Source organism: Callorhinus ursinus, unplaced genomic scaffold, assembly GCF_003265705.2.
Source record: "Callorhinus ursinus isolate GAN/ISIS: 27379988/994484 unplaced genomic scaffold, GSC_fseal_2.0 scaffold68, whole genome shotgun sequence".
NCBI lineage: Eukaryota > Metazoa > Chordata > Mammalia > Carnivora > Otariidae > Callorhinus > Callorhinus ursinus.
In genome coordinates this window covers 6,331,013-6,357,470 of record NW_027397130.1, presented here as the reverse complement: position 1 = coordinate 6,357,470, position 26,458 = coordinate 6,331,013, and the positions used below count along the sequence as shown (strand labels likewise).

Here is a 26,458-nt window from a genome sequence, read left to right as displayed (position 1 = left end):
TGACTACTCTATTGTATGGCACTCTCCACACTGAGACACCCATTTGGGGGCATTTTGATATCTCCAAAATTGAGGTGCATTTTATTTTACATTAGCTATGATAAGAAGGCCTCCTGTCCTCATTAAACTGGCAGCTTCTTTTTCAGAATTGGGGGTAAACAAATTAAGCGGGACCTCTTGTTATTGATGGGGGCTTAGATATTACGAAATACAGAATTCCCCCCTACACACACACACACACACACACACACACACACACACACACACACTTCTTAAAAGGCAGATCCTCCCCCCATGGCTCCGGAAAGCTTTCCAGGCCCCTATCTCCCCATCCCCCCAAGGCTCGGGGCACTCACAACTCAGTGTCCTCCAGGGCGGGTGGGCGCTCCAGCGCCCGCCTCCTCCTCCTCACGGCCCCCAGAAGCTTCTTGCGGGGCCCCAGGGGGACGCTGATGCTGCGGAGGTCAAGGTCGGAGCACAGCATCAGGGCCTCGAGGTCAATCTTCTCCTGCCGCAGGAGGGAGGAGAAGTCCTCCATGTGCAGGGAAGCCAGGAAGGCCTCCAGCGGGCTCGTCTCCGGCTCCAGGTCCTCATCCAGTCCCAAGTCCAGCTCGTCCCAGGGCAGCTCCTTCCCGCAGCTGCGGTCCTGCAGGCTGCTGGCACTGCCCAGGCTGTCGTCGTCCAGGCTGGGGGAGCTCTGCGGCCGGCCTCGCGGGGCGCCGCCGCTGTCCAGCGCCCCGTCCTCGCGGCCCAGCCCGAGCAGCCCGCTGCTCAAGTAGTTCCTGCGGAACACCATGGTGCCCAGGCCGGGGCGGGTAAACAGGGAGTCGTGGCCTGAGTCGGTGCTGACTTCCGAGTGGGCTGGCTCGGCCGCCAGCGTGGCACGGGAGACGCTGTCCTCGTCCGAGAGGAACATGTCCCGGAGCGGGGAGCGGCCCCACTCCTTGGGGTTGGCGTAGGTGCCCTGGCGCACGAACATCACGTCGCTGCCCAGCTGCAAGCCCGAGAGCGAGCGCACGCTCTTGCGGCCGTCCTCGGAGATCTTGAAGGTGCCCTCGCCGCCCTGCTTGCGCCGCTCCAGCTTCCGCTGGATCTTGGCCTTGCCCCTGGCCGTGCCGTGCAGCGTGGCCTGCGAGTAGGGCAGGTGGCTGCCCAGCGCCAGGTGCTGCAGCCGGCGACTCAGGGTGCTGGACGTGAGGCTGGAGAAGCTGAGCGCGTCCGAGCGCTCGGCCAGCTCGCGGCGGTAGCGCCGCTCCATGCGCTCGTGGTGCTTGCGCTGCATCTTGGCGCACTCGCGGATGCGCCGCTCCGCCTCTCGGAAGGCCTTGTCCTTCAGCTTGCCCACCAGCTTGGGGTTGAGGCTGCTCTGCTTGGCCGCGATGGAGTCCAGGTAGCGCACGCACTCCATGTGGCCCTTCATGGCGGCCATGTCCAGCGGCGTGTGGTAGTCGTTGTCCAGGCACCAGATGTTGGCCCCGAAGGACACCAGGAAGGAGAGGCAGTGCAGGTGGCCATTGGAAGCTGCCAGGTGCAGGGGCGTGTTGCCCCAGATGTCGCACTTGTCTGGGTCACCCCTGCAGGGAGGACACGCAAGGAGGGGTGATGAGCCAATACAATTTCGGCTGGGCAGACGGCACTGGCTGCAGGTGCTGCCCCACGGGCACACCGGCGGGACCCGAGGGCCTGAGACGTCTCCTCCGACTCCAGAAGATGCCAGACGGACCTGGGGAGGGGGCGAGGGGGCGGAGGCGGAAATGGGCCCAGACCTGCAGGGGGTGGGGCGACAGAAAAGGCGGGGCCAGGGCGGGGCCTTCCCCAAGAGAACTGATGGCTGGGAATCTCAGGGGATAAATATTTGATGCCCAGAGAGAAAGGAGTGAATTATTCATGGAGCCCAGCGGGGAGCTGGCCCAGAGAGGTGGTGGGCCAGGGCCGAGTCTGGGTCTCTAGGCAGGCGTGGTGGAGCGTGTGGCTGTGGGTGCAGGGGTCACTCTAAAAGAGGACACAAGAGAGTGGTGGGTGCGGAGCCTGAGCCCTGGGTGAGTGTGTGTGAGGGTGTGTGCCTGCGTGTCGGCAGGCAAGGCCACGTCTGCAGGGAGCAGGGCCAGGCCTGGCAAGGCTGCGTGTGAGAGGAGGTGTTGGGTCTTGGCCTGCGCTGGGAGGGGAGCGTGGGGGCGGCCAGGACCAAAGCGGAGGAGGAGGCAAGCTGGCAACCTGGGCCCAGCGGCGCTCCCTTCCCCAGGGCTGCCCCATCTTTGGGAGCTTTGTCAGGGAGGTTGGCATGTGCCTGCCCCGGGGGACCCACCCAGCACCCTCCAACACCCTCCACACCAGATTGTACCCCCTTGGGCATGCTCTGGCTGGCTCCTCCAAGCTCTCCCCTCCCACAGGGGCCTGGCCCAGCACCTCTGCCTCACACTAATGAGGCCACGAGGCCACCCCACAGGGCTGGAGGAAGAATCACCCCCTTGTCTCAACAGCTCCCCCCACAACCCCCTCCTCACTTCCCCTACTGGTTGCCAAGTTTTGCAGGACAATGTGGCAAGGAGCTGTTTGGCATCTGGCCCACACCCCAGCCATCACCAACCGTAGCTCTCTGTATGAGGTGGGGGATTTGGTGCACCAGGAAGGCACTCTTCTCCCTTCTTCCCATGGCCCTCTCTGTTGGGGGGCAGGATGGCAGAGTCACTGCGTGCTCTTGGTGTGGGAAGGGGCCCGCCTGGGCTTCTCAGAATGTGGCTCAGCAGCCTGGTTTCAGGGGCTGCTCCCACCTGCTGCTGGCTTGAGGAGCAGCCTCAGAGGGAGGGTAAGGGCGTTCCCCACCCACCACATGTTCAGGCCACAGACCAGCATCTGGCACCAGGGCCAGCTGGGCCCCTTTCCCTCCACCGTGATTTCCCAGGGCCTACGATGTTCCTGTGAACCCTCCTGGGGCATGTCTTCCACTCCTTTTCCCTGTCCAGCTGCCCAGGTGTCCAGTTCAACCAGGTGACCTCTCTGTATAAAACTGTGGAGGCTGGCGAAGTTGTCCACAGTGTCATTCAGCCCCGGGAGCCCACATCAGCAGCCCTGGACCCTGAATTCCTTCATTGCTACATTCAAATCCCTTCCCTGGCCCTGACACCTGGACTCTAGGCCCACTCCTCCCCCGAGACAACTCCGAAAGGAGGCAGAGTGAGCCTGCTTTGGGGGAGGGGCACAGAGGGAGTTAATGAGGTGGCTGCACCCACTGACATTTGGTGTCGGGGACAGTGCCCATAAATCCCAAGAATGAGCTGGGAGAGAGCTGGGAGAGCCCTAGCCTGCGGGGAGATCAGCACCCCTCAGACCGCAGGCTGGGGAGTGGGCGCTAAGGAGCCTCTCCTCGAGAGGCCTGTGCCCCTTCTCTCCCCTCCCCACTCTTGCTTCCCCGTGCCGCCCCCCCCCCCCCCCGCCCGGGAGACCTCTCCCACCTTCCCCTCACTCTGCAGCCCCTCCTATAATCATGGTTCCCCAAACCCAGTCCCTCTCTTCCTAGCCCCACATCCAGGTCACAGATGTCACATGCCTCGAGTTGTGTCCCCCTCCCACAACTGCCAGGCTCCAGGGTCCCACCTTAGGGTCAGTCCCGCAGCGAAGAGGGCAGCTCAGAGGAGAGAGGGGGAAGATACCCTGGAGTCTTGGGGAGTGTGTCTCAGGGGACCGGAGCGGCCTGAACACTCTCTTTGCCCTCCACTGGGGGGCTTAGGCAGGGACAGGGTGGGTACTCACCCTCGGCTCACGATGAGACGCAGCGACTCCAGGTTGCCATGGTAGGCAGCCCAGAGGGTGGGAGTCATGCCATCCTCATCCGGGGCGTTCAGCTCCTTCCTGGTGGCCTCTTTGAGGAGCTCCAGGTAGCCGTCCCGGGCCGCCCGGTGGTACTGGTCGTTCATGGTGCCTGACTTGAACCGGGTGGGCAGGGCGCGCGGGGAAATGCCCCCCGCGGGGGAGGGCGGCGGAGTTAGGGCTGAGGCATGGGGTTGGGGGAGGGGGCCGAGCAGGGGCCGGGGCCGCCAGCCCCCGCTGCCGCGGACGGAGGTTGCGGAGCGCCACAGCCGCAGCTACTCGGACATCTGAGCCGCTCACCCCGGGAAGGGCGGGGGGTGGGGTGGGGGGAGGATCCCCCGCTGCCCAGGGAGCCGCCCGCGGGTTGCCCCTGGGTCCTAAACACCCTGCTCCCGAGCGCACAGGGGTGACACACGCGAGGCCCTGCCCTCGCTCCAAAAGTGGTGACCGCAGCGCCCCGTCCCATGAGGCCCAGTCTGGGGGACAGTACGGGGTCTGTCCTCACTGGATCCCGGCTCTGCGGTTCCCGATGTCTCCACCCGTCGAAGGAAGGGGCCAAGGGCTGGGGAGGGGTGTCTGCGGGCAGTCTGGATCCCTAGGACCGTGGGCCTAGGACGAGTAGGAGGACTGACGCCCAGACAGCGAGGCGCATCGGGCAGTCCTGGCGGCCCCTCGCCCGCGCGAGGTCGGCGAGCCGCGGTCCAGCAGGGGGCGCTAGAAGACTGGACGCGGACTCCGCGCGCCGCAGGCGAACTTCCTACCCAAGCCCGACTTCGCAGCTTCCAGCGGAGCCGAAGACTGCGGGGAGGGATAGAGAAAGAAGGAACTTCGATCACTGTGAGGGAGTCGGGGAAAGGGGCACTGGGGTCCCGATCTTGGGGCAGCAACAGAGGAGCAGGAAGGTATAGGGTGCGCCGGGCCTGGAAGGACGTCGGGGTGCCTGCGGGCCTTTGGGAGTCTATTGAGCATCAGCACTAGGGGCTCTGGACGGCGGGGACCGCGGGGCTCAAGGGCGCGGTGGGCGCCGGGGGCGGGGTGCCCTCTGGGTGCCGCAGTGCATGGCTGCGCCCAAGCCTGGCCGCGCCAAGGTGACGGGACGGCGGGGGAGGGGGCGCCTCTTAACGGGTAAATATAAATCTTACCTTATCTGGCTCCCGCTCTCTGTTCCCTAAATTCAGCTCGGAGAAAAGATGGATCATGTGAGTGGGACTGAGAGATTTATGGAGCCGAGCTCCCGCGGCTGTAAATCACCCTGCCCTCCCCGGTATAAAGTGCCCGTCCAGCCCGGTGTGGGAGAGAGGAGACGCTCGCCGTCCCCTGACCCCCAGCTCAACGCGGGCTCCCGGCCCAGCCAGGTGGGTGCCCGGATCAGACGGTCGACGGACTGGGAAGTGGGGACGTTAGACGGGGTCCGACGGGGCTACCGCCGCTTCTTCTTCCCTCAGTCGTTGATCGAGGGACCCGAAGTGTCGGCTTTTCTTTTCCCTTTCGCCAGCGCTTCCTCCACCACCCGCAGCCCCCACCCTCTGGGTGAGGAACTTCTCATTTCCTAAATCCAGGGATAAGATGGGGGAAGGAGAGCCCTCGGGGTTGACCTAGGGTCCTGTCCGCTTCTCCTCCACAGTGACCCGTCCAACCTCCCCCAGTCACCCCTGCCATGTCCGAGGAGTCGGCCCCGGGCCCCAAAGAGAGCCCGCCAGCGGCGCCGCGGGCAGGCTCCCGCGAGGTGTGGAAGAAGGGCGGCCGTCTGCTGTCCGTGCTGCTGGCCGTGAACGTACTGCTTCTCGCCTGCACGCTCATCAGTGGCGGCGCCTTCAACAAGGTAGCGGTGTATGACACCGACGTGTTCGCGCTGCTCACTACCATGATGCTGCTCGCCTCCCTCTGGATCCTCTTCTACCTCCTCCGGACCGTGCGCTGCCCCGACGCCGTCCCCTATCAGGACGCGCACGCCGGCCCCATCTGGCTCCGAGGTGCCAGGGGAGGTGGGGGGGTGGGGAGGGGGCAGGAGAGGAGCCAGAGCCTGGGACTCTCAGAGGAATTCTGGAGTGCGTGTCAAGGTAGGGGGCTGAGAAATTCCTGGGGGGCCAGATGTGGCTGAAGATGAGATGGGCTGCGGTTGAAAGAGAAGAGGAAGGGAAATAGTCTTGGAAGAAGAATGAAGTGAGGGATGGAGGGGAACTTCTTGGCTCTTCCTAAAGATTGAAAAGGAGTGGTCATGGGAGAGCCCTTTGATGGAGAGCAGAGAACAGATGACAGCTGCAACTGAAAGAGCCCACCTAGGGCCATTCTTCCCCCAATCCATGCAGCCCCAAAGAGATAGGAGCTCAATAGGATATCCATCCATCCATCCACCCACTCAATCCTATACTCATCCTCCATCCACCCATTCATCTTTCAATCCATCCATTCACCCACCCACCTATCCATCCATCCATCAATCTATCCATCCATCCATCCGTCCGTCCATCCGTCCATCCATCCATCCATCCGTCCATCCGTCCGTCCATCCATCCGTCCATCCATCCATCCGTCCATCCGTCCGTCCATCCATCCATCCATCCATCCTTACAACCAGCCAGCCAGCCATTTATCCATCCTCTCACCCACCCCATTCATCTGTCCATTGATCCTCTCACCTACCCTATTCATCTCTTCATCCATCCACCCAACCATCCAACCAAACACCCATCTAGCCATCCATCCTCAGATCTATAAACCATCCTCAGATCTATAAACCATCCTCTCTGACCCATCCCCCACCCCTCATTCCCAGGTGGGCTGGTGCTGTTTGGGATCTGCACTCTTGTCATGGATGTCTTCAAGACTGGCTACTACTCCAGTTTCTTTGAGTGCCAGTCAGCCATCAAGATCCTGCACCCTCTCACCCAGGCTGTGTTTGTCATCGTCCAGGTGGGTGGGAGGAGTGTTCTTGACTGTGGTGGAAAGAAGCCAACACCTGGCATGAGGTCAGGAGATCCCTACTCTTCTACCCTGAGCAATCAAGTAAGGTGGGGATAGGACTGTAGCGTGGCTCACATGAGTCCATACACCTGGAAGCACTTGATAATGAAGTAATATCCAAATGTGAGCTCCTACTTAGGTGCCCTGTGATTTCATTTCAACGCAAGCAGTGCCAGTATTAACATCTAAGATGTCTGAGTTGTGACAGCTGCCATGTTTCCTAGAACCTGGCTCGCCCTCCCTAGGTGCCTATAGAGGGCACCAATCTCAGCCCAGGGTCCTGCTGTGGGCATGGCCGGTTTGGCCTCAGCTACAGCCCATATGTTCTATATTTGTTCAGGAAATAGGTATCCTGTACCTGGGATTTTTCAAACAAGTTCAAGTATATATAGTTTTATTTGTTGCATACATAAAATGCTGAAAGATCTTCTGATTGAGCTGAGGCAGGACTTGTCTTACATGGGACCACAACAGATCTCATCCCTGCACCATGACCAGAATGACTACATGTAGGGTTCCCTCTCCTGAAACATCACCCCTGCTGTGCAGATTTCCACAATTCAACACATTTATGACTTCAGTACCTATAATAGTTTTACCCTTTTTCAGTTTGTGGATTTGAAGAATACTCAGGTAAAATGAAAATACAGACACCAACATCAACAAATACCCCGACAAGGATTTGTTGGCAACCAGGGAGGATTGCAGGACAAGAAAGGATGGGGTTGGGGCAGGGGATGTTGCCAAAGGAAGGCGAGAAGGCACCAGAGATTCTCTCTACTTTGGACAAGACCCAGCCTCAGGCTGGCCTCGCTCCCAGGAAAAAGTAACTAGACAGTAAAAACTCTACCTGAAGACAAAACAAAACACCAAGAGTTTACAGGTAACATTTTGCAAACTCTGAAAGAACAGAGAACTCTTTTATACAAATTGTTCCAGAGAAAGAGAGAAAGCTCCTGACTCATTTTGTAAAGCTAAAATAAACTTGGTAGGTTAGTATGGGGGCTCTTGAGGTGGAGGGAACATACTGCTGGGTTTGGACATAGGCACTCCAGAGTTTAGTCTGTCTGCAGAGTGAATGACCTCCCCCACTCTCTCCCAACACAGACTTACTTTCTCTGGGTCTCCTCTAAAGACTGCATTCACGTCCATCTGGATCTGACCCGGTGAGTGCTGGCTCCACAGCTCAACATCCATGCCCCGCTGGGGATGAGCTTTCCAACCTGGGGCCTGGGTCCTCTTTCTGCACCCTGTGTGGGGTTTCAGCCAAGGCCCCTTTGCTCTGTTAGCCTGATCCACCACTCTGTGCTGGGTTGTGTGTATGTGTGTGCCTACAACTCATACCTGTGTGTTTTGGTGCATGGGTTATATAGTGCACTAAATGTGCTTTCCTCTAGGAGAGGGAGCAGCAGTGGTCTGAGCCCCTGGACACCCCCTGGCCCTCTCTTGGGTGGCATCCTGGCCAGACTAAGTGTTCTTTCCAAACTCAGCCTCTCTATTCACACAGGGGCCTGACTGTTTTCTTGCTTCCCAACATCATCTCCCAGCATAGCTCCCCAGCTTTCCATCTCCCCAGGGACCCACGATGGGCCAGCATCTCACTGGCCTCTTTGCTCCCCCTCCCCCAACAGGTGTGGTCTCATGTTCACCCTCACCACCAACCTGGCCATCTGGATGGCAGCCGTAGTGGACGAGTCCGTGCACCAGACCCACTCCTATGATAGTTCCCACGGCAACGCTAGCCACCTTCACCTCACTCCTGACCGTGAGTGTCCACTCCAGATTAAACCTGGGCCAGGGACTTCCAGGCCTTAGCCTGGGTGGGGTGCTTGTCTCCCTTCCCCTCACGAGAGAGGAGAGCCTCCTCCTGCCCCAGGCTCTGCCTCTGAAGAAGTATAGATGTAGGTGACACCAGAAGGAGGGTGTCAGGGGCATCTTCTCTTTCTGGAGGATGCAGCCTTGGCCTCACTGTTCAGGTCTCCAACCCACCAAAGAAGGGATTTGCGCTCCAGAATGAAAGAGTGAGGGTGATCAAAGTGAAGGGCAGAAAAGGGAGGCAGAATAGCTCAATGGGGGAAGCATGGGACAGAGTCTGTCAAGGAGAAGGTAGAAATAATCATCACAACGACAATATTGACACTTTACTGAGCTCCATGTGTCGGGTGCTATGCTAAGTGTCCTAAACACTCTACCTTACTTAACCCTCACAACTTCCCAATGAGATGGGTACTATTTTTTTTTTTTTTTTAGAGAAAGAGAGAGAGAGCAGGAGAGGGGAGGGGGCGCAGAGGGAGGAAGAGAATCTTAAGCAGAGTCCTCACTGAGCCCAGAGCCTGACGCAGGGCTTGATCTCACAACCCTGAGATCATGATCTGATCCGAAATCAAGAGTCAGAGGCTTAATCAATTGAGCCCCGAGATGAGAAACTAAGGCATAAAAGGTTAAATAGAGCTTGAAATTGGGACAACTACTGTTGAGATCCGTCTTTGCTCTGAACCACTCTCCTATACTGAAGAAGAATAGGATCCACAGGCCCCCTGGTCCTAGTTCTCTGGACTTCTGTAGGGCCCCCCCAACTAACCAGGACCAGATTAGATGACTAAGTCCATCTGAATTTTGCCTGAAGACACACACACTCCCAGTATGGAAGGGTCCAGGAACAGAAAGCATGGAGCAGGAGACCCCAGCCCAGCAGGACTGATAAAGGGCCACGTTGCACATACAGAGGGTTCCTGAGGATGGTTAAAACCAACCCGGAGGGGGTGCCCGGGTGGTTCAGTCGGTTAAGTGTTGGACTCTTGATTTTGGCTCAGGTCATGATCTCAGGGTCATGAGATTGAGCCGTGCATTGGGCTCTGAGCTGGGTGGACGTGGAGCCTGCTTAAGATTCTCTCTTCCTCTCCCTCTGCCCCTCCCCCTGCGCACACGCATGCTCTCTCTCTCTCTCTCTCTCTAAAACAAAACAAAACCAAAAAAAACAACCTGGAGAGGTGGCCAACTTAACATGCTGGGGCCCTGGGGTGCCGAGAGGCGTACTAAGAAGGTACCTGCCCTGGGGTTGCGAGCCAGGTCAATAGATCTGCCATTGCAAGCCACTTTACCTCAGTGAGCCTCAGTTTCTGCATCTGCAAAACCAGTGGGAATAGTTCTGGGGATCCAAAGAGATGTTTGCCAAGATCCAAGGCATTCTATAAAGCGCACTCTGGACACAGGACAAAATTCCTATAGGTGTGTTACAATCCAAAATGATGGGGGCGGGGTCACAGGAGACACCTGGCCAAAGCAGTTCACATTCTGGACTGAGTCAGATGCCGGGGAGAGCTGTGAGGAAGCGTGAACTCTCGGGGTTCCCAAGAGGGGCACCATCTATCAGGAACTTTGTCTGTCTCGGGAAGCCAGGGGTGGTTACTGGTTGGGAAGGATTGGAAATGTCTGCCTGCAGGAACAGAATGGGATGAAGTGGTCAGAATCTGCAGTTCCGATTTTTGTTTACTGAGCACTGGCTGTTTCCTGATGTGTCCCAGCCTCTGGCACATAGCAGGTGCTCAGTAAATACTTGTGGAATGAACACGCGCCGGGCCCTGCGTAGGCATTTCGGGACATGGTGGTGAATATGGCAGACAGTGATTCCATCCTAACAAAAGTCACAGTCGAGAGGTGAGGTTCTTCTCCAGGAAGGTGGGAGGGAGGTCCAGCTCTCTGCCTCTCTCCCCACAGCAGAGCGAGCGGGCAGCTCGGTGGGAGGAGACTGTTCCTGCAACACAGCCATCTGCCAGATCTTCCAGCAGGGCTACTTCTACCTGTATCCCTTCAACATTGAGTATAGCCTGTTTGCTTCCACCATGCTGTATGTCATGTGGAAGAATGTGGGCAGGCTGCTGGCCTCCTCCACACATGGCCACGGCCACGGCCACGGCCACACGCCGTCCCGGGTCAGCCTCTTCCGGGAGACCCTTTTCGCTGGCCCGATCCTGGGCCTGATGCTCTTTGTGGTGGGGCTGGCCGTCTTCATCATCTATGAGGTCCAAGTGAGTGGGGAGAGGGGCCGCACCCAGCAGGCCCTGGTCATCTACTACAGCTTCAACATCATCTGTCTGGGGCTTATGACCTTGGTCAGCCTGAGCGGCTCAATCATCTACCGTTTTGATCGCCGGGCCATGGATCACCATAAGAACCCCACTCGAACCCTGGATGTGGCACTGCTGGTGGGTGCTGCCCTGGGCCAGTATGCTATCTCCTACTACTCTCTCGTAGCCGTGGTGGTGGGCACACCCAGGGACCTACTGGGGGGGCTCAACCTAGCCCATGCTCTGCTCATGATCGCCCAGCACACCTTCCAGAATGTGTTCATCATCGAGAGCCTCCACCGGGGACCACCCGGGGCTGAACCTCATGATACCACCCCCAAAGAGTCCTGCCATGGCCTTACCTTTGCCAACCTGGATGCCCTCCACACCTTGCCTGCCTGCCCACCCACTCCCAGGCTGGTTGGCACCAACCCAGTGGACCCTCAGGAAACAATGGCTATCATCTTGGCCCCCAGGGGCCACTGGAGACGCCGGTGCCTGAAGGACATTTCTCTGTTTCTCCTGCTCTGCAATGTCATTGTAAGTAACTGGGGGTTGCGGGGGGCGGGGGGCGGAGATGGGAATGGGCTGAGGGGAAGAGAAGGCCAAGCCAGGATGCTCTTTCAGGTTTATTCACTTGGCCTTCTCTGTCTTGCCCCCAGGCCACTTGAGAAGCCTACAGCTCTCCAGGAGAGAAGCAGGTTCAGAGAGGGTCAAATGCAGCCCCTGGGCAAACAGCATCTCAGGGCACAGAGAAAGAATGAAATCCCAGCCTTCTGGCATCTAGGCTGCAGATGGAACCGGAGGGGTCCCAGGGAATGCTGACATGGGGGCTGGGCGGAAGTGAGAGGGAGCTGTGAAGTGAGGTAGAAGGAGGGTGCCCTTGCCCCTAGGTGGAAGGTGTGACTGCTCCTGGGAACTTGTGACCAGCCTGCTTCTCAGAATAATTGGAGCAGCATCAGGAAGTAGCAGAGACCAGCATAAGTGTGAGCACTCTTAGCAGAGTGCTGCAGTGGGCTGGCCTGGAAGGGGGCGTTCACAACAGCGCCCCCTCCCTTCTAATTCAGCAGAACCGCTTACTAAGAGAAATTCAGTATGTTAGCAACAGACTTCACCCCAGGACAGACACACTCCCCATGAAGACACACACCCCAGTAAAGGAATACCCCTCATGTGGCTACAACCCAATAGAGAAACGCTCAACTGTAGATAAAATCCTCAGGGGAGAAATGTCTAATATGTAATCATGGACCCATGTGAGTACATCCCAAATAAAGAACACAGCTCTACTGAAGTTTCACTCAATATAAAAATGGCCCCTTTCAGCTATAACCTCCAACAGAAAAATATCCCTAATATACAAACAAACACCCTTAATGTGGGTCTATCCCAATGTAGAGCACGTCTCCAGAGTGATTCCAGCCCAGTGCACGCTACGTAAAATACACCAACAGCCCTTACTTGGGTGCATTCTTAGTGTGTTCCCACTGTGAATATTGCCCAACCTGCAGGTAATCTTTAAAAAAAAAAAAAGTGATCATCAATCTCTGACCTCCTTATATCTTGGGCCAGCTTGGGAGCCTGTCCCCAGCCTGGCCCCACCCTCACCTCCCCCACCCCAACCCCCACCCAGAGCCCCTCCTGCAGGCTGGGAGCCACCTTGTGGGAGGATGTTTTTGCTCCAGGTATCTGTTCCTGGGTCACCTCTAGGAGCATCATCTCCAACTCCATTTCATAGGACAGAAACAGGCTCAGAAAGGAGCCGTGTGTGCCCAAGGACACAGTTAACTGGGGTTGGGGAGGGTGGGGCTGGCCTAGAAGCCATTGTTCTTTGCCTCATACCCCACACCTGAACCGTCTGAGCTCCAGCCAGAGATGAAGCAGGATTCCATCATTAACATCCTCCGAGACCTGGGAAAGGAGCGGAGCTGGAGAACAGAGCTTATAGAGGGTGGTGGTGGGGTACACTTGTGGCTGGATCCCGACACCCCTGCCCTGGGCCTGTCTGATTCTACCACCACCCTGCACACCTCTCTCCTGGAGAGCTGCTGATTTAGCCGTTTGTACCAAATTCTCACATCATCTATCTTCCCCTCCTCCCCATCTGACAAATGAGCCATAATAACAGGGCAGAAGAGGTGATTGCAGGGGGAACCTTAGCCTGGGGGTGGGCGAGTTCAGTTTGGCACATTTTCTGAGCTCCTTAGTGAATGCCAAACCCTGCCCTAGATTCTGAGGTTCCCCACTCACCACCCCAGAGGGCTGGGACGCCCCCATCTTCTCACCCCCCCAGCAAAGCCCACAGCAATGACCTGCAAGTGGCCAGTCCCGGCCCGGTCCTGACACGCCCCTGTCTCCCCACAGCTGTGGATCATGCCTGCCTTCGGAGCCCGCCCTCACTTCAGCAACACTGTGGAGGTGGACTTCTATGGCTACTCGCTCTGGGCAGCCATCGTCAATATCTGCCTGCCCTTCGGCATCTTCTACCGTATGCATGCTGTCTCCAGCCTGCTGGAGGTCTACGTGTTGTCCTGAAGCCCCCCACAGACATGTAGGGGTGCGGCTCACCTCATGTACCCACTCAGAGACCCCCAGGAAAGAACCCCAGGCTGGCAGTCCCTGTGCCACATTACCCACCATTCTCCACCCCCCACCCCCACCCCGGGGGGGGGGGACCCAGGGTAGAATTTGCACCAAATTTATTTTTCCAGGATGAATTTTTACATCACAATCAGAACATACCCACCCACCCCAGCATGATCCTGGAGTATGGAGTGACCAGGGAGGGGGAGACCTATCCCTACAGTATCCAGGACAAGGCAAGATCTGGAAGTGTCCACGGCTCTGGCACCACCCCTGATCCCAGCCCTGAAACCTGGCCAGGACTGCTGCCTGGAGCTGGAACCACCTGCAGTTCACCCCCCCACCCCCACTTCTTATCTCAGCTGCCCCATCTGAGACGATTGCAGGAGAGGATCTTGGGGGTCAGAGATGGAAGTAACCTGAGATTGTCAGGTCTCAAGTTTTTCAGTGGGTGAGCCAAAGCTGAGTTACAGATGGTTACAGACCGGTTAGTACCTAGGTGGCTGGGTGGGGCTGGACAGAGTACGCAGGCTGCCATCTTCCTTTTCTCCTTACCCTCAAATGACAGATACATTTGTTTATGTGTTCCATGAAGCATGAAAGGTTAGGAAAGACTGCCCTAGCCCAACTACCATTTTACAAAGGAAACTGAAGCCGGGAGAGGTAAAGTGACTTGCCCAAGGTCACAGAGCTAAAGAGAGCCAGAGCCCTTCTACTAAGAATAATAATTTTCAAACAGCAGAACTTCTTTTTCTTTAAATAAAATATTTCAGGAACCCAAGTTTATAATGGAAACAGGACTGTTCTAGTTTAAGAGGTATTGGGGGGCACCGAACCTTACTTCAGGGGGCCTCCTCTTACCCACCACCCCCACTCCCTGGGGGTCCCCGAGGCAAAGCCCTGGGGCTTCTAATCCAGGAAAGGCATGAGAAGGATTTAGCAGGGAGAGAACCTGAGAAAGCCAAGCAGAGATTCAAGAGGAGGCCCTGCCAACTAGAAGAGGAGGAAGTATCCGTGGCCAGCCACAGTCAGGTGAAGGGGGGACAGGCTAGAGTGGGGGTCGGGGTGGGGGCTGGGGTGGGAGAGGTGGGAGGAGCAGCACCTGGAGCACTGGGGACTTGAGAGGAAGATGCACCTGGACCCTGCCAGCAGAATGGGGGGGGGCAGGTCTCAGAGGCTGTGCGAAGAGTGAAGAGGGCCAGAGGGGGCGACTTCCCTCCCTACCCGCCTCCTGTCCCGTCAGAACGAGGTCTCTTCAGCCCCAAGTTCACGTTCGATTTAGGGAGAGAGAGTGGAGTGGCGAGGTTGCTGCAAGACCGCACCCCTCCCGGGTGCTGGGTGGGGTACGAGAAAAGAAGACACCAGAGCTGGGCGGGGAGGGGGTCCAGTCTGTTCCCTGCTTGGCCACCAAAGAGAGTGTGGCCTGAACCCCTTCGCTGCGGCTTAAGGACGTTGCACCCCTCCCCACCAGGGAGGCGGGCGGTCGCGGGCCCTCTGACCCTGAGGCTGCAAGCCTGCACCGCCTTCCGCCTAGCCGCCTCGCTATTGGCTGCACGGTCCGGGCTGGAGCCCCTGGCAATTAACGAAGGATTAATGAGATCCCCAGAGTCAACAGAAAAATCGATAGGCCGAGGAGCCCGAGCAGCGGCTGCGCAGTCCCGCGAGGAAAGGGCGTCGGGGGTATCCGGGCGGGTGCAGGGGCCTCACCTGGACTGACGATCGGCGCTGCGCTAGCAGTCGGTGGTCAGCCGGCCGCGATACCCGCCCAGGCCTCAGGTAAGGAAGGCTCCTGGTGGCCCGGCTGGGCACAAGGAGCAGCCCTGGACTGCTGGCGGGATATTCCCGGCGGGCACACCCTTGACATTCACACCCACTTCGCCCCCAAAACTGGGTTCAAAGACAAGGGGCTGCAGGGAGAGGGGAGGGAGGGCGGGATGACTTGGCGGAGACCAACACCTGGAGACCGGAGAACCGGCCCCTCTCTGCCCCCTACCCCAACTCTAGCCCCACGGGGCACCTCCTTTCCGCGGATGGAGCTCACAAAAGTCAGCAGGGCATGCCCCATCCCAGCCGGTCTGGGCTCATACAGGCAAAGGTGGGTGCCGAGGCCAGAAAGAAGTAAAAACACGGACGGCTGGGTAAAGGGGTGTGGAATTGGGACTGCTTGGACTTCCAGTCTGAGGCATATGTGTAGCGGCTGCCCCAGGCCCCGCGGCCCCTCGAGTGGCTCCTAGAGAAATCCGCAATCTCCCAGCCCCCGCTCAGCAGCCTCCTCCGGAGCTGGCCCTGCGCTCCTAGCCAGGCGCCGCGCCCCGACGGCTGCGCCGCTTTCATCACCTGTCTCTCATCGCGACCCACAAACTAGTTTGGTGTTCCTGCCCTCCCTTGGACTGGCGTCGCGCCGATGGAAGGGCCAGAGGGCTGCGGATTCTTCCTTGTCAGTCCTAGGTGCCCTGCCCCTCTTCCCCAAGACCCCCTACGTGCCCCACCCTGTAACCCTCCCCGCGGCCGAATTCGCCACTTTCAGGGCTCCCTCTAGCGACCGTTGGAGGGTTGGATTGGGGGTGGGGAGGATAGGGAAGATAGGGCGAGGACCCTGGAGAGAGAGGACCCGGAATTTTGTCCTCCAGTGTCCCCTCTAGGCTTGCAGCCCAAGCAAAAACCGCCCTGAGATTCACCAGTAATCCTGACCCTTCCAGCCTCTCCAGGACCTCGGCCGAACTGGAAGGAAATGCACAAGTAGCTAACAGGCTCTATGTGCATTTACATGCTTTAAATCATTTAATTTTTACGAAACCCCTATGAGGTAGGTATTATGCATTAAGTCCTTCGTGTGTTCACTCAAGAAATCTTTACTGAGCATCTTCTATGTACCAGGTACTATTCCATGGTTGTATATCCATTTTACATCATGGGAAACTGAGGCACAGAGAGTCTAAGTAGCTTATCCAAGATCACAGAGGTAGTAAGTGCCAGAATCTGGGCTCTTTTTTTTTTTTAAAGATTATTTTATTTATTTATTTATTTGATAGAGAGAGAAAGCAGAAAGAGAGCACACGAGCTGTGGTGGGGGGTGGAGGGGCAGAGGGAAAGGGAGAAGAAGACTCCCTGCAGAGCAGGCAGCCCGACCTGGAGCTCAATCCCAGGATTCTGGGATCGTGACCTGAACCAAAAGCAGACACTTAACAGGCTGAGCCACCCAAGAGCCCCCAGAATCTGGGCTCTTAATTATTAGGTTATACTGCCCTGGGAAGACGAGGGAGATTCTGGGGAAGGCCGAAAAGGAGCAGTTAGAGTTGGGAAAAAAGGAGCAGGGAGGTGTCCCTATGAGGCTTATGCTTGCTCAGTTTAGGTGGGGGAGCCTGGGAGGAAAACCAAAGATCATCTCTAAAGTCCCCTGGGCTGGGCCAGGATGGAAAGCACATAAAGGGAAGGGTCTCTGTCCACGCCTCGGGTGCTGAAATCTCCCCCAGAAAATGGCAGAATCAGTCAGCGAGAGTGTCTTGCCTGTGCTAGGTTTGGAGAGTTCGAGTTAAGCAGGACCTGGTCTCCACCCTGGAGGAGTTCCTGGCTTTGAGGGGAGCCAGCCATGCCCACAGCACACCCACTTTCAATAGATGCTTGGGCAGGGAGAGAATGCTTCCCAGGCGAGGTGCTTAAGGTAGATTGTGAGGATGGGCACATCTCCACATTGGTGGAGGGTAGCAGGCAAGACAGGGAAGAGCAGGCTCCGGGAGTGAAGTGGGGAGGCAGGAAGCCACACAAGAAATGCGGAGCCCTGGAGCCCTCTGGCTAGGCCTGGATCAACATGGGGGCAGGTGCCCGAGTTTGACAGAAGGGTCGGACAGGGAGGGGGGGAAACTGGAGCAAAGATGACAGAGAGGACTGGGAAAGGGGGACAAAATCACTTGTAGAATCTTAAAGAGAGGACTGAGTTTTCTTATTCTATTTGCCATAAGAGAACCAAAGAAGGTATAAATACTGAGCAAGTTCACATGGGAGTGTGGGGGCTGGAGAGGCTGTATTTTAAAGCCAAATGTGGTAAGGATCTTTTGGAAGTTACAGAGAGGAAAAGGCTAAAGCTTCTGAAGCTCCAAGTCCACAGGCAAAGACAGAACAAAGCACAGTGAGTTAAAACGGATCGAGCATGATAGGTGATGCTCCAGCAACAAGCATGGGGTGCAGCGGGGATACCTCGTGCAGCCTTGGCATGGAGTTCAGGAAAGGCTGCTTAGAGGAGGTGGAGTTCTGCTTTAAGATGCAATCAGCCAAAGGGCAATGGGGTGGGCATTACGGGCAAAGGATGGCATGTGGGTGGATAGGGAGGTGAGAAAAAGCCAGCACACCCTGGGAGCTGCAGCAAGATGACACAGCCCACAGCAGGGAGTGGGGTCTGAGGACCATGCTAGAGAGGTAAGCCAAGGGCAGACTAGGAAGCAAGAGAAGCTAGCCTCCAAGCCCGGGTTAAACATGCACTGCCTGGTTTCGTTTTGAAAGGTTGTGCAGGCCATGCGAGGTAGTTTGGACTTTATACTGAGGGCAATTGTTTGCCTTTTTTTCATTTATTATTTTAACCCAAGTATAATTAACATACATTGTTATATTAGTTTCAGGTGTACCCTATAGTGATTCAACAATTCTATACATTCGTCAGTACTCATCACGATAAGTGTGCTCTTAATCCCCAACATGTACTTCACCCACCTCCCACCCACCTCCCCTCTGTAACCACCAGTTTGTTCTCTATGTTTAAGAGTCTGATTTCTCGTGTCTCCTTTTTTCTTTGTTCATTTGTTCCTTAAATTCCATATATGAGTGAAATTGTGGTATTTGTCTTTCTCTGACTGACTTATTGAAATAAGTCCCAGCAATTGGTTGCCTTTGTTGGGCTCGAAGTAGGAGAGAGTCATAGTGGATGGGGAGAGTCACAGTGGATAAGGAGACAGTCCAAGAGAGAGAGGAAGGGGCCCTGGACTAGGGTAGAGGTTGAGGTCAAGAAAAATCTGAGGGAGACTTGTGGACTAGAATGGACAGGTGTGGACCCGAGAGATGGAGGGTTGAGGGGAGAGACAAGGAGTGTGCCCAGCTACCTGCTGGGAGAGGTCGGGATGAAGACGCCACTCGCTGAGATAGTGCAGGCCTCCTACAGCCTGGAGGATGGGGACAGAGAACACTTGGAACCCTGGGCCCAGAGCACCAAGCATGTAAGGGCAGTGGCAGCCCCAAGGGAAAGCACCAGAGGTGGCTGGGGATGGTGAGAGAGTCTCCCAGGTCAGCTGAGGAGAAGCCCAGGGCATCCCCACTCTCTAGTGTGGCTTCAGTCCCACAAGGAATGGGTACCCGAAGGGCCCACAGGGGAGCATGTTGGACTCCAGGCTGGGGCCCTGAGCTGCAGGTATGGGGTGACCAAATATCTGGGCCCAGGAGAGACATGACAGAGAGTTGGCCTGAGTGAAAGCTTGAGGAAGGTGAGGAAGTAGCAGGAGACATTGAGGGAAAGAGAAAAAGGCAAGGATGGTGTTCCCCATGTTGTGCTTGGCATTCACAGGTCATCCGGGATTCAGGGTTTGGGAGATAGTGCATATAGAAGTCAGTTCTGTCTAAGTCTGGGGCATAGCATGCATGCTAATCCCAACCTGTTCCTTGTTCACAGCAAACATTGCAAGTCAATCCCAGAACTTTCCCTCCTAAACTGTAATGTGCTTTAAAATTAATTTGAATCACATGAACAATGTGCTTTTAAAAACTAGAGCATTAAACCACTCCCAACCCTAGTACCCTCCTCCCTTTCCCAGAAGAAACTCCTGTTGTGAACCTGGTGGGTGTCTTTTAGACCTTTTATATAGGTAATTTTATATATGCCCATATATACCCATAATGGGGTATTATTTCAATGACAACATTCTTTCCCACCAAGCCCACATTCAGCCTCAGGATCCTGCTCAACACAGCGTGCTAGGCAACCATTACCCAACTAACCGTAGTCAGAACAAGGGAGGACATCTACTTGCTCTCCCTGCCTTCAGGAGGGAAATTCCTCCCAGACGTCAGCAGGACACGAGCTGCCTTCTCGTGGTGAAAAGTCACAACCCTGGAAAATGTCCAGCATCCAGACATGATGCAAATGCCCTTGGCTCCCTTGACAGATGTTATTTTCCATCTCAAGATCAGGCACTGAGGCAGAAAGTGGGATAGCCCTGCAGGGGATTGGGAGGGAGGTATTCCTCCAGCCAATCAAAATAATCCTGATGTTTATTTGGAGCACAGAGAATTTCCATATCCCCTGGTCTGTTTGAACCTCCTCAGGTCCTGTAAAGTAGATAGGGCAGTTGCTGATATTTCCAATGTCCGACCGGGGAGGTTGCATAGCTTGCCCTAGGTCACACAGCAGTTCCCTAACTGAAGCCAGGGCAGCCTGGCAGCCCACCAGGACCCTCTCTCCCCAGCCCCTTCTCAGGCTCCATCCATGGCCTCCCCAGAAGCACAGGAGACTGGAGCAGCCCCGGCTGAGGGGAGCCAAGTGGACATGGGGGCCGAGAAAATAGGAGCTCCCGCCTCACCCCGCCAGAAGTCCTGGCTGGTGCGGCACTTCTCCCTGCTGCTGCGGAGGGACAGGCAGGCCCAGAAGGCAGGGCAGCTCTTCTCGGGGCTCCTGGCCCTCAATGTGGTGTTCCTGGGTGGAGCATTCATCTGCAGCATGATCTTCAACAACGTGGCCGTCACGCTGGGCGATGTGTGGATCTTGCTGGCCGCCCTGAAGGCCCTGTCCCTCCTCTGGCTCCTCTACTTTGCTGCCCGCACCACCCGCCACCCACACGCTGTGCTCTACCATGACCCTCACGCGGGACCCATCTGGGTGCGGGGTGAGTGTTGGGCCACTGGGTGGATGGAGAGGGGTGGGGAGGGAGAGCCAGGTCTAGGGGAGGTGCCAACGGCTACCTGGCCCGGCCAGGCTCCCTGGTGCTCTTCGGCAGCTGCACCATCTGCCTCAACATCTTCCGGGTGGGCTATGACGTGAGCCACATCCATTGCAAGTCACAGCTGGAACTCATCTTCCCTGTCATCGAGATGATCTTCATCGGCGTCCAGGTGACAGATGGCTCCCATCCCCATGCCTCATGCACACACACCCTACCTTTGCATACAGGGCCTGGGGGGGTACACACATACCACAGCTCCCCACTAATGTCTGCCTCCATGTGCCCACATCCACGCACACCTACATGTACCTGCATCAGCACACCCAATGTGTCACTGAAATGCAGACACCTATAAATACATCTGCCCGCGCATACCTGCATATAACTAAATCTACACCCTCCAACCCCCACCCAGTTACACAGAGCTACTCTCAGTAAGGGGTACTTACTACTACTACTCGCACTCCTGAGCGTTGTGCTAGGCATTTCTTTGCATCATCATTTCCATCCCCCCAGTAAGTGGGCATTCCCCTGAGGGGTAGGCATTTTAGCTTCATTTTAGAGCCAAGGAGACTGAGGCTCTGAAGTATTCTGCCACTGGCCCAAGATGACCCGGCAAGGAAATAGCAGAGCCAGGATTCCAATCCAGACTTCCTCACTGTCACTTCTGTTGTAAACACACACACGCAATTGGGGCACACACCCCACAGTTCCACCACCACTACCCCCAGCCCCTGGGCTCAAGGCCCCATCTCTTTCAGACCTGGGTGCTCTGGAAACACTGTAAGGACTGTGTTCAGGTCCAGACCAATTTCACTAGGTAAGATGGGGCACCTTCTCTCCCTCCAACTCCTGGAGCTCCCTGTCCCCCACTAGTGCCTGTTCCCACAACTTCTTTGGACATGATGTCCCTGGGGTCACGGGTTAGTCTGGGAAGGGGTCCCAGGTGGTTCCTAGGGCTGCCTCCCCTGTAGTCCTCATGCCAGATGGGATCTGGCTTTGGGAAAGAGTGCTCACCCCAAAGGCAGTGGTGATGAGGGCGGGGCACCTGGGGACCCGGCCAGGCTGTGTGGGCAGAGAGTGTGGCACCTCCTCCAGGTGTGGCCTAATGCTGACCCTGGCCACAGACCTGCTGCTGTGGGTTCTGGCTGTCACCAATGACTCCATGCACCGCGAGATCGAGGCTGAGCTCAACGCCCTCATGGAAAACTTCTCAGGTACGGAGGAGACATGATCCCCCAGCCCCAAATGCACACACACACACACACACACACACACACGTACACGCGCACACACACGCTACACTCCCTCCCAAAGCGGGAGCAAACTCTGGAGGCCAGATGACAACTAAACACTGGTAGACATCCTGCCCTCATTCTGTGCCTGTCCCATCGGGTGCTAGCACCCTACAGCCCTGCTCCAGGCATCCGCCTCGCTGACAGCAAAATAGCCACTAATCCTGGCTGAGCTATTCACAGGTAAGTCCAGCTGTGCACCCCACCCCTAGTATTTGCATTTTACTTGCAAGAAACTAAAAAGGCTTCAGGACTGAAAGGATTGTCTTCTGAACACAATTGCAGATACCTGGACATATCAGGAGGGACAGAAGATTTCGGGGCAGAAAGAACTCAGAGAGTTCCATGTGCCCAATCCCCTACCTGTCCATTCTGCCCTTAGAGGCTGTATCTCATAAACCTACATGTGGGACACAGCCATACCTGCACGTATAAAGCACCCCCCCAGGTGGCATCACCATCCTGACCTGTGTACAGCCAAGCTTTCCCAGCACATTCATGCATTTACACACCCACATGCCAAAGTCACGACCCGCCTGTGTACTGTGGACATTCTTTACACTCAGACACATTTTTCAGAAGAGCCGTGCAAAGAGAATTTTTTTGGCAAGTGACGTCATGATTCTTTTATTATTAAAAAAATTTGAACATACAGATGAGTAAAAGAATGGGATATACCTATCACCTAGATGTAATAATTATTAACATTTTGCCATATTTATTTCAATTTTTTGCTGAATTACATTACGGAGATCACAGCATTTCATCTCAAAACATTTTAGTGCATATCCCTTTAAAATAAGTATATTTCCTTACACTACCACAATGCTCTTATAATTTCTAACAGAATTCCTCAACATCATCCCCATCTTCTCCAACGATCTATATTCAACTTTCTCCAACCAGCGTATGAAATGTCTTCTACGATGGTGTGTTCAAACACGCAATACGTTCGGTTGTTCTATCCCTTAAGTCTCTGTTTTCCTAATGGCATTGAGGTTTGTCAGATGGCTGCCTAGTGGTGGCATTTGACTTGTGCTCCTCTTCCCTGCTTTGCCTGCAAACTGCAAGTACGGACCAAAGTCTTGATTCAGGTTAAACACTCTGGGCACCAGCGTTCCACAGGTGATGCTGCGTGCTTTGCAAGGCACCTGATGGCGAGGCTAGGTGTCTGATTACCCCACAGTGCATGCTGCTGTGCATTCAGGTTATAAAGTTGTAGATTCTCCCTTGTGCCTGACCAGTGATCCGTAGAGGTGACATTCGGCCTCGAAGAGACACCATGTGTTGAATGCTTTAGGAAAGCTTGATGCCTGAAGCCTGGAATCCTTTTGCAAAGAAATGACCATCCTGTGATTTCTGATTTTCTGTCTCTGGGCCTCAGTTTCCATGTCTGGAAAAATGGGCGGCTGGGTCCTTTCCACCTCTGGCATACTCCAGGGGTATGGGACTGATTTGTGCAGCTGGTTTCCCCCGAGCAAGGCCCACCTGAGTGACGATCCCTTCCCGCCCTGCCCCTGCCAGGCAATGACACCAACACCTGCCTCTGTCTCAATGCCACGGTGTGCGAGGTCTTCCAGAAGGGCTACCTGATGCTCTACCCCTTCAGCACCGAGTACTGCCTCATCTGCTGCGCTGTGCTCTTTGTCATGTGGAAGAACGTGGGCCGCCGCCTGGCACCCCACACAGGCGCCCACCCTGACACCCCTCCCTTCCACCTGCACGGGGCCATCTTTGGGCCACTGCTGGGCCTGCTGGTACTGGTGGCAGGCGTGTGTGTCTTCGTGCTCTTCCAGATCGAAGCCAGTGGCCCCACCATCGCACGCCAGTACTTCACCCTCTACTATGCCTTCTACATAGCCGTGCTGCCCACCATGAGCCTGGCAGGCCTGGCGGGCACGGCCATCCACGGGCTGGAGGAACGAGAGCTGGACACGCTCAAGAACCCCACCCGCAGCCTGGACGTGGTGCTGCTGATGGGCGCCGCGCTGGGCCAGATGGGCATCGCCTACTTTTCCATCGTGGCCATAGTGGCCACTCGCCCCCATGAGCTGCTCGACCGCCTCATCCTGGCCTACTCGCTGCTGCTTATCCTGCAGCACATCGTTCAGAACCTCTTCATCATCGAGGGCCTGCACCGGCGTCCGCTCTGGGAGACGGCGCCCGAGGGCCTGGCCGGGAAGCCGGAGGCTGAGCCACCCCGCCGGGGCTCCCTGCTGGAGCTGGGCCAGGACCTGCGGCGGGCCTCGCTGGCCTACATCCACTCCTACAGCCACCTCAACTGGAAGAGGCGGGCACTCAAGGAGATCTCGCTCTTCCTCATCCTCTGCAACATCACGGTGAGTGGAGAGGAGCTGGGGGCGGGGCGTGGGGGCGGGGCTGGCCAGGCGCATTCATGGAGCGTTGACCATCCCAAGGGCAAATGACCTGTCCCTTGTATTGTCAAGGACAACTGCCTCTTTCCAACTAGCCCCATGCTGCTTGAGAGCAGTGTCCCCCCAGCATCCTGCAAGGTGCCTGGCGTGAGTGCATGTGCCAAACATGTAAGACTTCCACCCTCAGCAAGTTCACTCTCTAGTTGGAGAGACACCGGGGACACCAAATAATTGATCATCCACTGAATTTGGCCGAAGGAAGAGATCATTAAGTGCCTGGTTTTCTAAAAACTCTCTAGCGGGAGGAGTTGACGATGACTGCTGGGTGTGTGGCAGCTGAGGTCACACGTCCGCCTCTCCATGCTGTCCCTCAGCAGCTCACTGATTCGGCACGCTAACCCCGTGCAGCAGTGCCCGTTAGGTGCCATCACTGCCTCTGTTTGGCAGATGGGGAAACTGAGGCTTAGGTGGTCCCACAGCCCGTCAGCGGCAGTGCCAGGACAACTAGGGCGGTCTGAGGGCGTGTTTGAACACCACAACCCAGGTGCGTCGCACTGGAAACACCTCAAGTGGTGAAGCCCCCGCCACAGGCGGACCACATGCCATAACCTGGCCCGAAAGTGCAGTAGGAGCTCAGAAAAGGCAGTGCGGGCCCAAGGGGCCAAGGAAGGTCTCATGAAGGTTGAGTCTGGGTCTTGAGAAAGCGGCAGAATTTGGACAGAAGACAGGGCCCGGCGGAGGGAGCAGAGAGAGTCAAGAAGGTGGTTGAGGTCAGGGCAGAGGGGAACCCAGCTTGATAGAGCGGGCTGGGCCATGGGTGGTGGCAGTAGAGCCTCATGGTCCACCTGGAGTTCAGGCTGGCAAGCTGGTGAGGTGGCTGTGATATGGGGTGGGGGGGAATGTAGCTGGGGGGTGGTGGGGGCAGCTGGCTTTGAAAGCCCAGGGCTGAGGGGAGATTAGGGTGAGGGTCTGCCCCCCCCCTCCGAGAGGAGTCCCCCGGGGTACGGAGAGCCCTCTCCCCCACTCATTCCCCTCCTCTCCTCCCCAGCTGTGGATGATGCCCGCATTTGGCATACACCCGGAGTTTGAGAACGGGCTGGAACAGGACTTCTATGGCTACCGGACGTGGTTCACCATCGTCAACTTCGGCCTGCCTCTGGGGGTTTTCTACCGCATGCACTCCGTGGGGGGGCTGGTGGAGGTCTACTTGGAAGCCTGAGGCTGCCCAAAGACCAACCCCCAGCAGAACTCCAAAATGCCAAGGCTGGGGAGAAGGTAGCCCAGAGCCTCTGAGCAGGGGCGCCTAGACCAGACTGGGTTTCCCGTAGCCTCCCCCTCCCCAGATCCTCACTGAGGTGGGGGGCAGCGTCTGCAACCCAAGACCAAGGGCAGGGCCTGGACACTGAGCTTCTGATGCCCATGCCTGGGACGTGCCTGCCCCTGCTCACCACCACAATCAGTACAGCCCAGGGTACACCCCGGGAAGCCTGAGTCGAGGAGGGGTGCTGCCACCAGCCCGGCCGGCCTCAGGGGTCTGCCTCCTTCTGTGGGAGGGCACTTGGTCAGAGCTCAGCCCAGGACATCCCAGAAGCTTGCAGCCCCGAAGGCAGCCCTGGCCCTCCCTCCCCACGTACTCTGTCTCCTAATGAGCTCATTAATTAGCTACCAGGCAGGGTTCAACAGCTCTCTCCTGCTGCCATAAACCCTGTTTGTTTGATCGATTACATTCAGGCTTCGTGACATTTGTTCCCAGGGACAGAGCTGTCACTCCAAGTATGGTGGGAAGGGACAGTCCTCCTGGTGAGGGCTGGGACAGTCTGTTTCTGAGCCAGGAGGGGTCTAAAACAGTTCTTCCCTTGTCTGATTCATGGGAGGAGGTGAGGAGAGGGGCTGGGGCTCTCACACGCCCCCACCCCTCACTAGCACGATTCTCTCTGGAACAGAGCCCCAGGTGACTTTCTGCAGCTGGCTTAGCACAGGGACTGCAGCCTCTGGCTGTCTAGTCTCCATGCCTGCTGTACCCTTGGAGCTATCGGGTAGAGAGGGCAGGGACTGACAGCCCATCCATCTCCCTGAGCCCAGTGCAAACAGTGGGCTGTGCCCCGGGTGAGGACCCGGGTGCGGCTCAGGCGGGGCAGCCCAGTCTTCGCATGCCTCTGGGCCCCTCCCCATGAAGCTGGGCACTGGCAAGCCCCAGGGACCCCCAGTACTGTTTCGGTGGCTTCCTGGGGCCAGCAGAGCCCCCTCAGGGGCCTTCTAGAAGGCTGGGAGGCCAGCCTCTCTCCTCTCCTGCATGGGCTCTTTCTCTGGATGGCCATAGCCCAGGGGGCCACACCCTGGGTGAGAGAGTACAATCCTCCATTTTCCCACCCAAGAAAATGACAAGTGCTGGTTCCTGGGCCAATGCTGAGGGCCCTCTGAGGACTGATTCTGGGAAGCAGAGGCCC

General features: G+C 56.7%; 3 protein-coding genes across 7 annotated transcripts; 2 read left to right on the top strand and 1 right to left on the bottom strand.

The window, feature by feature from the left end:
* Positions 1 to 352: 352 nt before the first annotated feature.
* USH1G (USH1 protein network component sans) lies at positions 353 to 4,060 on the bottom strand. The gene is made up of 2 exons (XM_025859611.2): positions 3,751 to 4,060; positions 353 to 1,574 (listed from the first exon to the last, which is right to left on the bottom strand). The coding sequence occupies exons 1-2, from the start codon at positions 3,912 to 3,914 to the stop codon at positions 353 to 355; spliced, it is 1,386 nt and encodes a 461-aa protein (XP_025715396.1). The 5' UTR covers positions 3,915 to 4,060.
* Positions 4,061 to 5,035: 975 nt separating this feature from the next.
* OTOP2 (otopetrin 2) lies at positions 5,036 to 14,202 on the top strand. Of its 4 annotated transcripts, none has more exons than XM_073886005.1 (7): positions 5,036 to 5,162; positions 5,432 to 5,780; positions 6,584 to 6,720; positions 7,879 to 7,937; positions 8,403 to 8,536; positions 10,489 to 11,378; positions 13,203 to 14,202. In XM_073886005.1, exons 2-7 carry the CDS (start codon positions 5,465 to 5,467, stop codon positions 13,371 to 13,373), a joined length of 1,707 nt encoding a protein of 568 aa, XP_073742106.1. In that variant the 5' UTR covers positions 5,036 to 5,162; positions 5,432 to 5,464; the 3' UTR covers positions 13,374 to 14,202. The 4 variants fall into 4 exon arrangements, with proteins under 4 accessions (XP_073742106.1, XP_025715356.1, XP_073742105.1 ...); XM_025859571.2 differs by lacking the exon at positions 5,036 to 5,162 and adding an exon at positions 5,255 to 5,337 and having other exon boundaries at positions 10,492 to 11,378; XM_073886004.1 differs by lacking the exon at positions 5,036 to 5,162 and adding an exon at positions 5,255 to 5,337.
* A 411-nt stretch (positions 14,203 to 14,613) lies between these two features.
* On the top strand, positions 14,614 to 25,721 carry OTOP3 (otopetrin 3). 2 transcript variants are annotated; one of them, XM_073886003.1, is made up of 7 exons: positions 14,614 to 15,197; positions 19,868 to 20,284; positions 20,374 to 20,510; positions 21,103 to 21,161; positions 21,440 to 21,558; positions 23,161 to 23,975; positions 25,060 to 25,721. In XM_073886003.1, exons 2-7 carry the CDS (start codon positions 19,888 to 19,890, stop codon positions 25,228 to 25,230), a joined length of 1,698 nt encoding a protein of 565 aa, XP_073742104.1. In that variant the 5' UTR covers positions 14,614 to 15,197; positions 19,868 to 19,887; the 3' UTR covers positions 25,231 to 25,721. The 2 variants fall into 2 exon arrangements, with proteins under 2 accessions (XP_073742104.1, XP_025715813.1); XM_025860028.2 differs by lacking the exon at positions 14,614 to 15,197 and having other exon boundaries at positions 19,614 to 20,284.
* The last annotated feature ends 737 nt before the right edge of the window (positions 25,722 to 26,458 follow it).

What these genes read in the sequence shown, in the direction of transcription:
- OTOP3 (XM_073886003.1), top strand. Translation starts at nt 19,888, where the DNA reads ATGGCCTCCCCAGAAGCACAGGAGACTGGAGCAGCCCCGGCTGAGGGG. An exon ending in GTCCAGACCAATTTCACTAG is followed by an intron (nt 21,162 to 21,439) that starts GTAAGATGGGGC and finishes CACCTCCTCCAG; the next exon opens with GTGTGGCCTAATGCTGACCC. An exon ending in TCATCCTCTGCAACATCACG is followed by an intron (nt 23,976 to 25,059) that starts GTGAGTGGAGAG and finishes TCTCCTCCCCAG; the next exon opens with CTGTGGATGATGCCCGCATT.
- USH1G (XM_025859611.2), bottom strand. Translation starts at nt 3,914, where the DNA reads ATGAACGACCAGTACCACCGGGCGGCCCGGGACGGCTACCTGGAGCTC. An exon ending in CGTCTCATCGTGAGCCGAGG is followed by an intron (nt 1,575 to 3,750) that starts GTGAGTACCCAC and finishes TCCTCCCTGCAG; the next exon opens with GGGTGACCCAGACAAGTGCG.
- OTOP2 (XM_073886005.1), top strand. Translation starts at nt 5,465, where the DNA reads ATGTCCGAGGAGTCGGCCCCGGGCCCCAAAGAGAGCCCGCCAGCGGCG. An exon ending in GTCCATCTGGATCTGACCCG is followed by an intron (nt 7,938 to 8,402) that starts GTGAGTGCTGGC and finishes CTCCCCCAACAG; the next exon opens with GTGTGGTCTCATGTTCACCC. An exon ending in CCTTCACCTCACTCCTGACC is followed by an intron (nt 8,537 to 10,488) that starts GTGAGTGTCCAC and finishes CTCTCCCCACAG; the next exon opens with CAGAGCGAGCGGGCAGCTCG.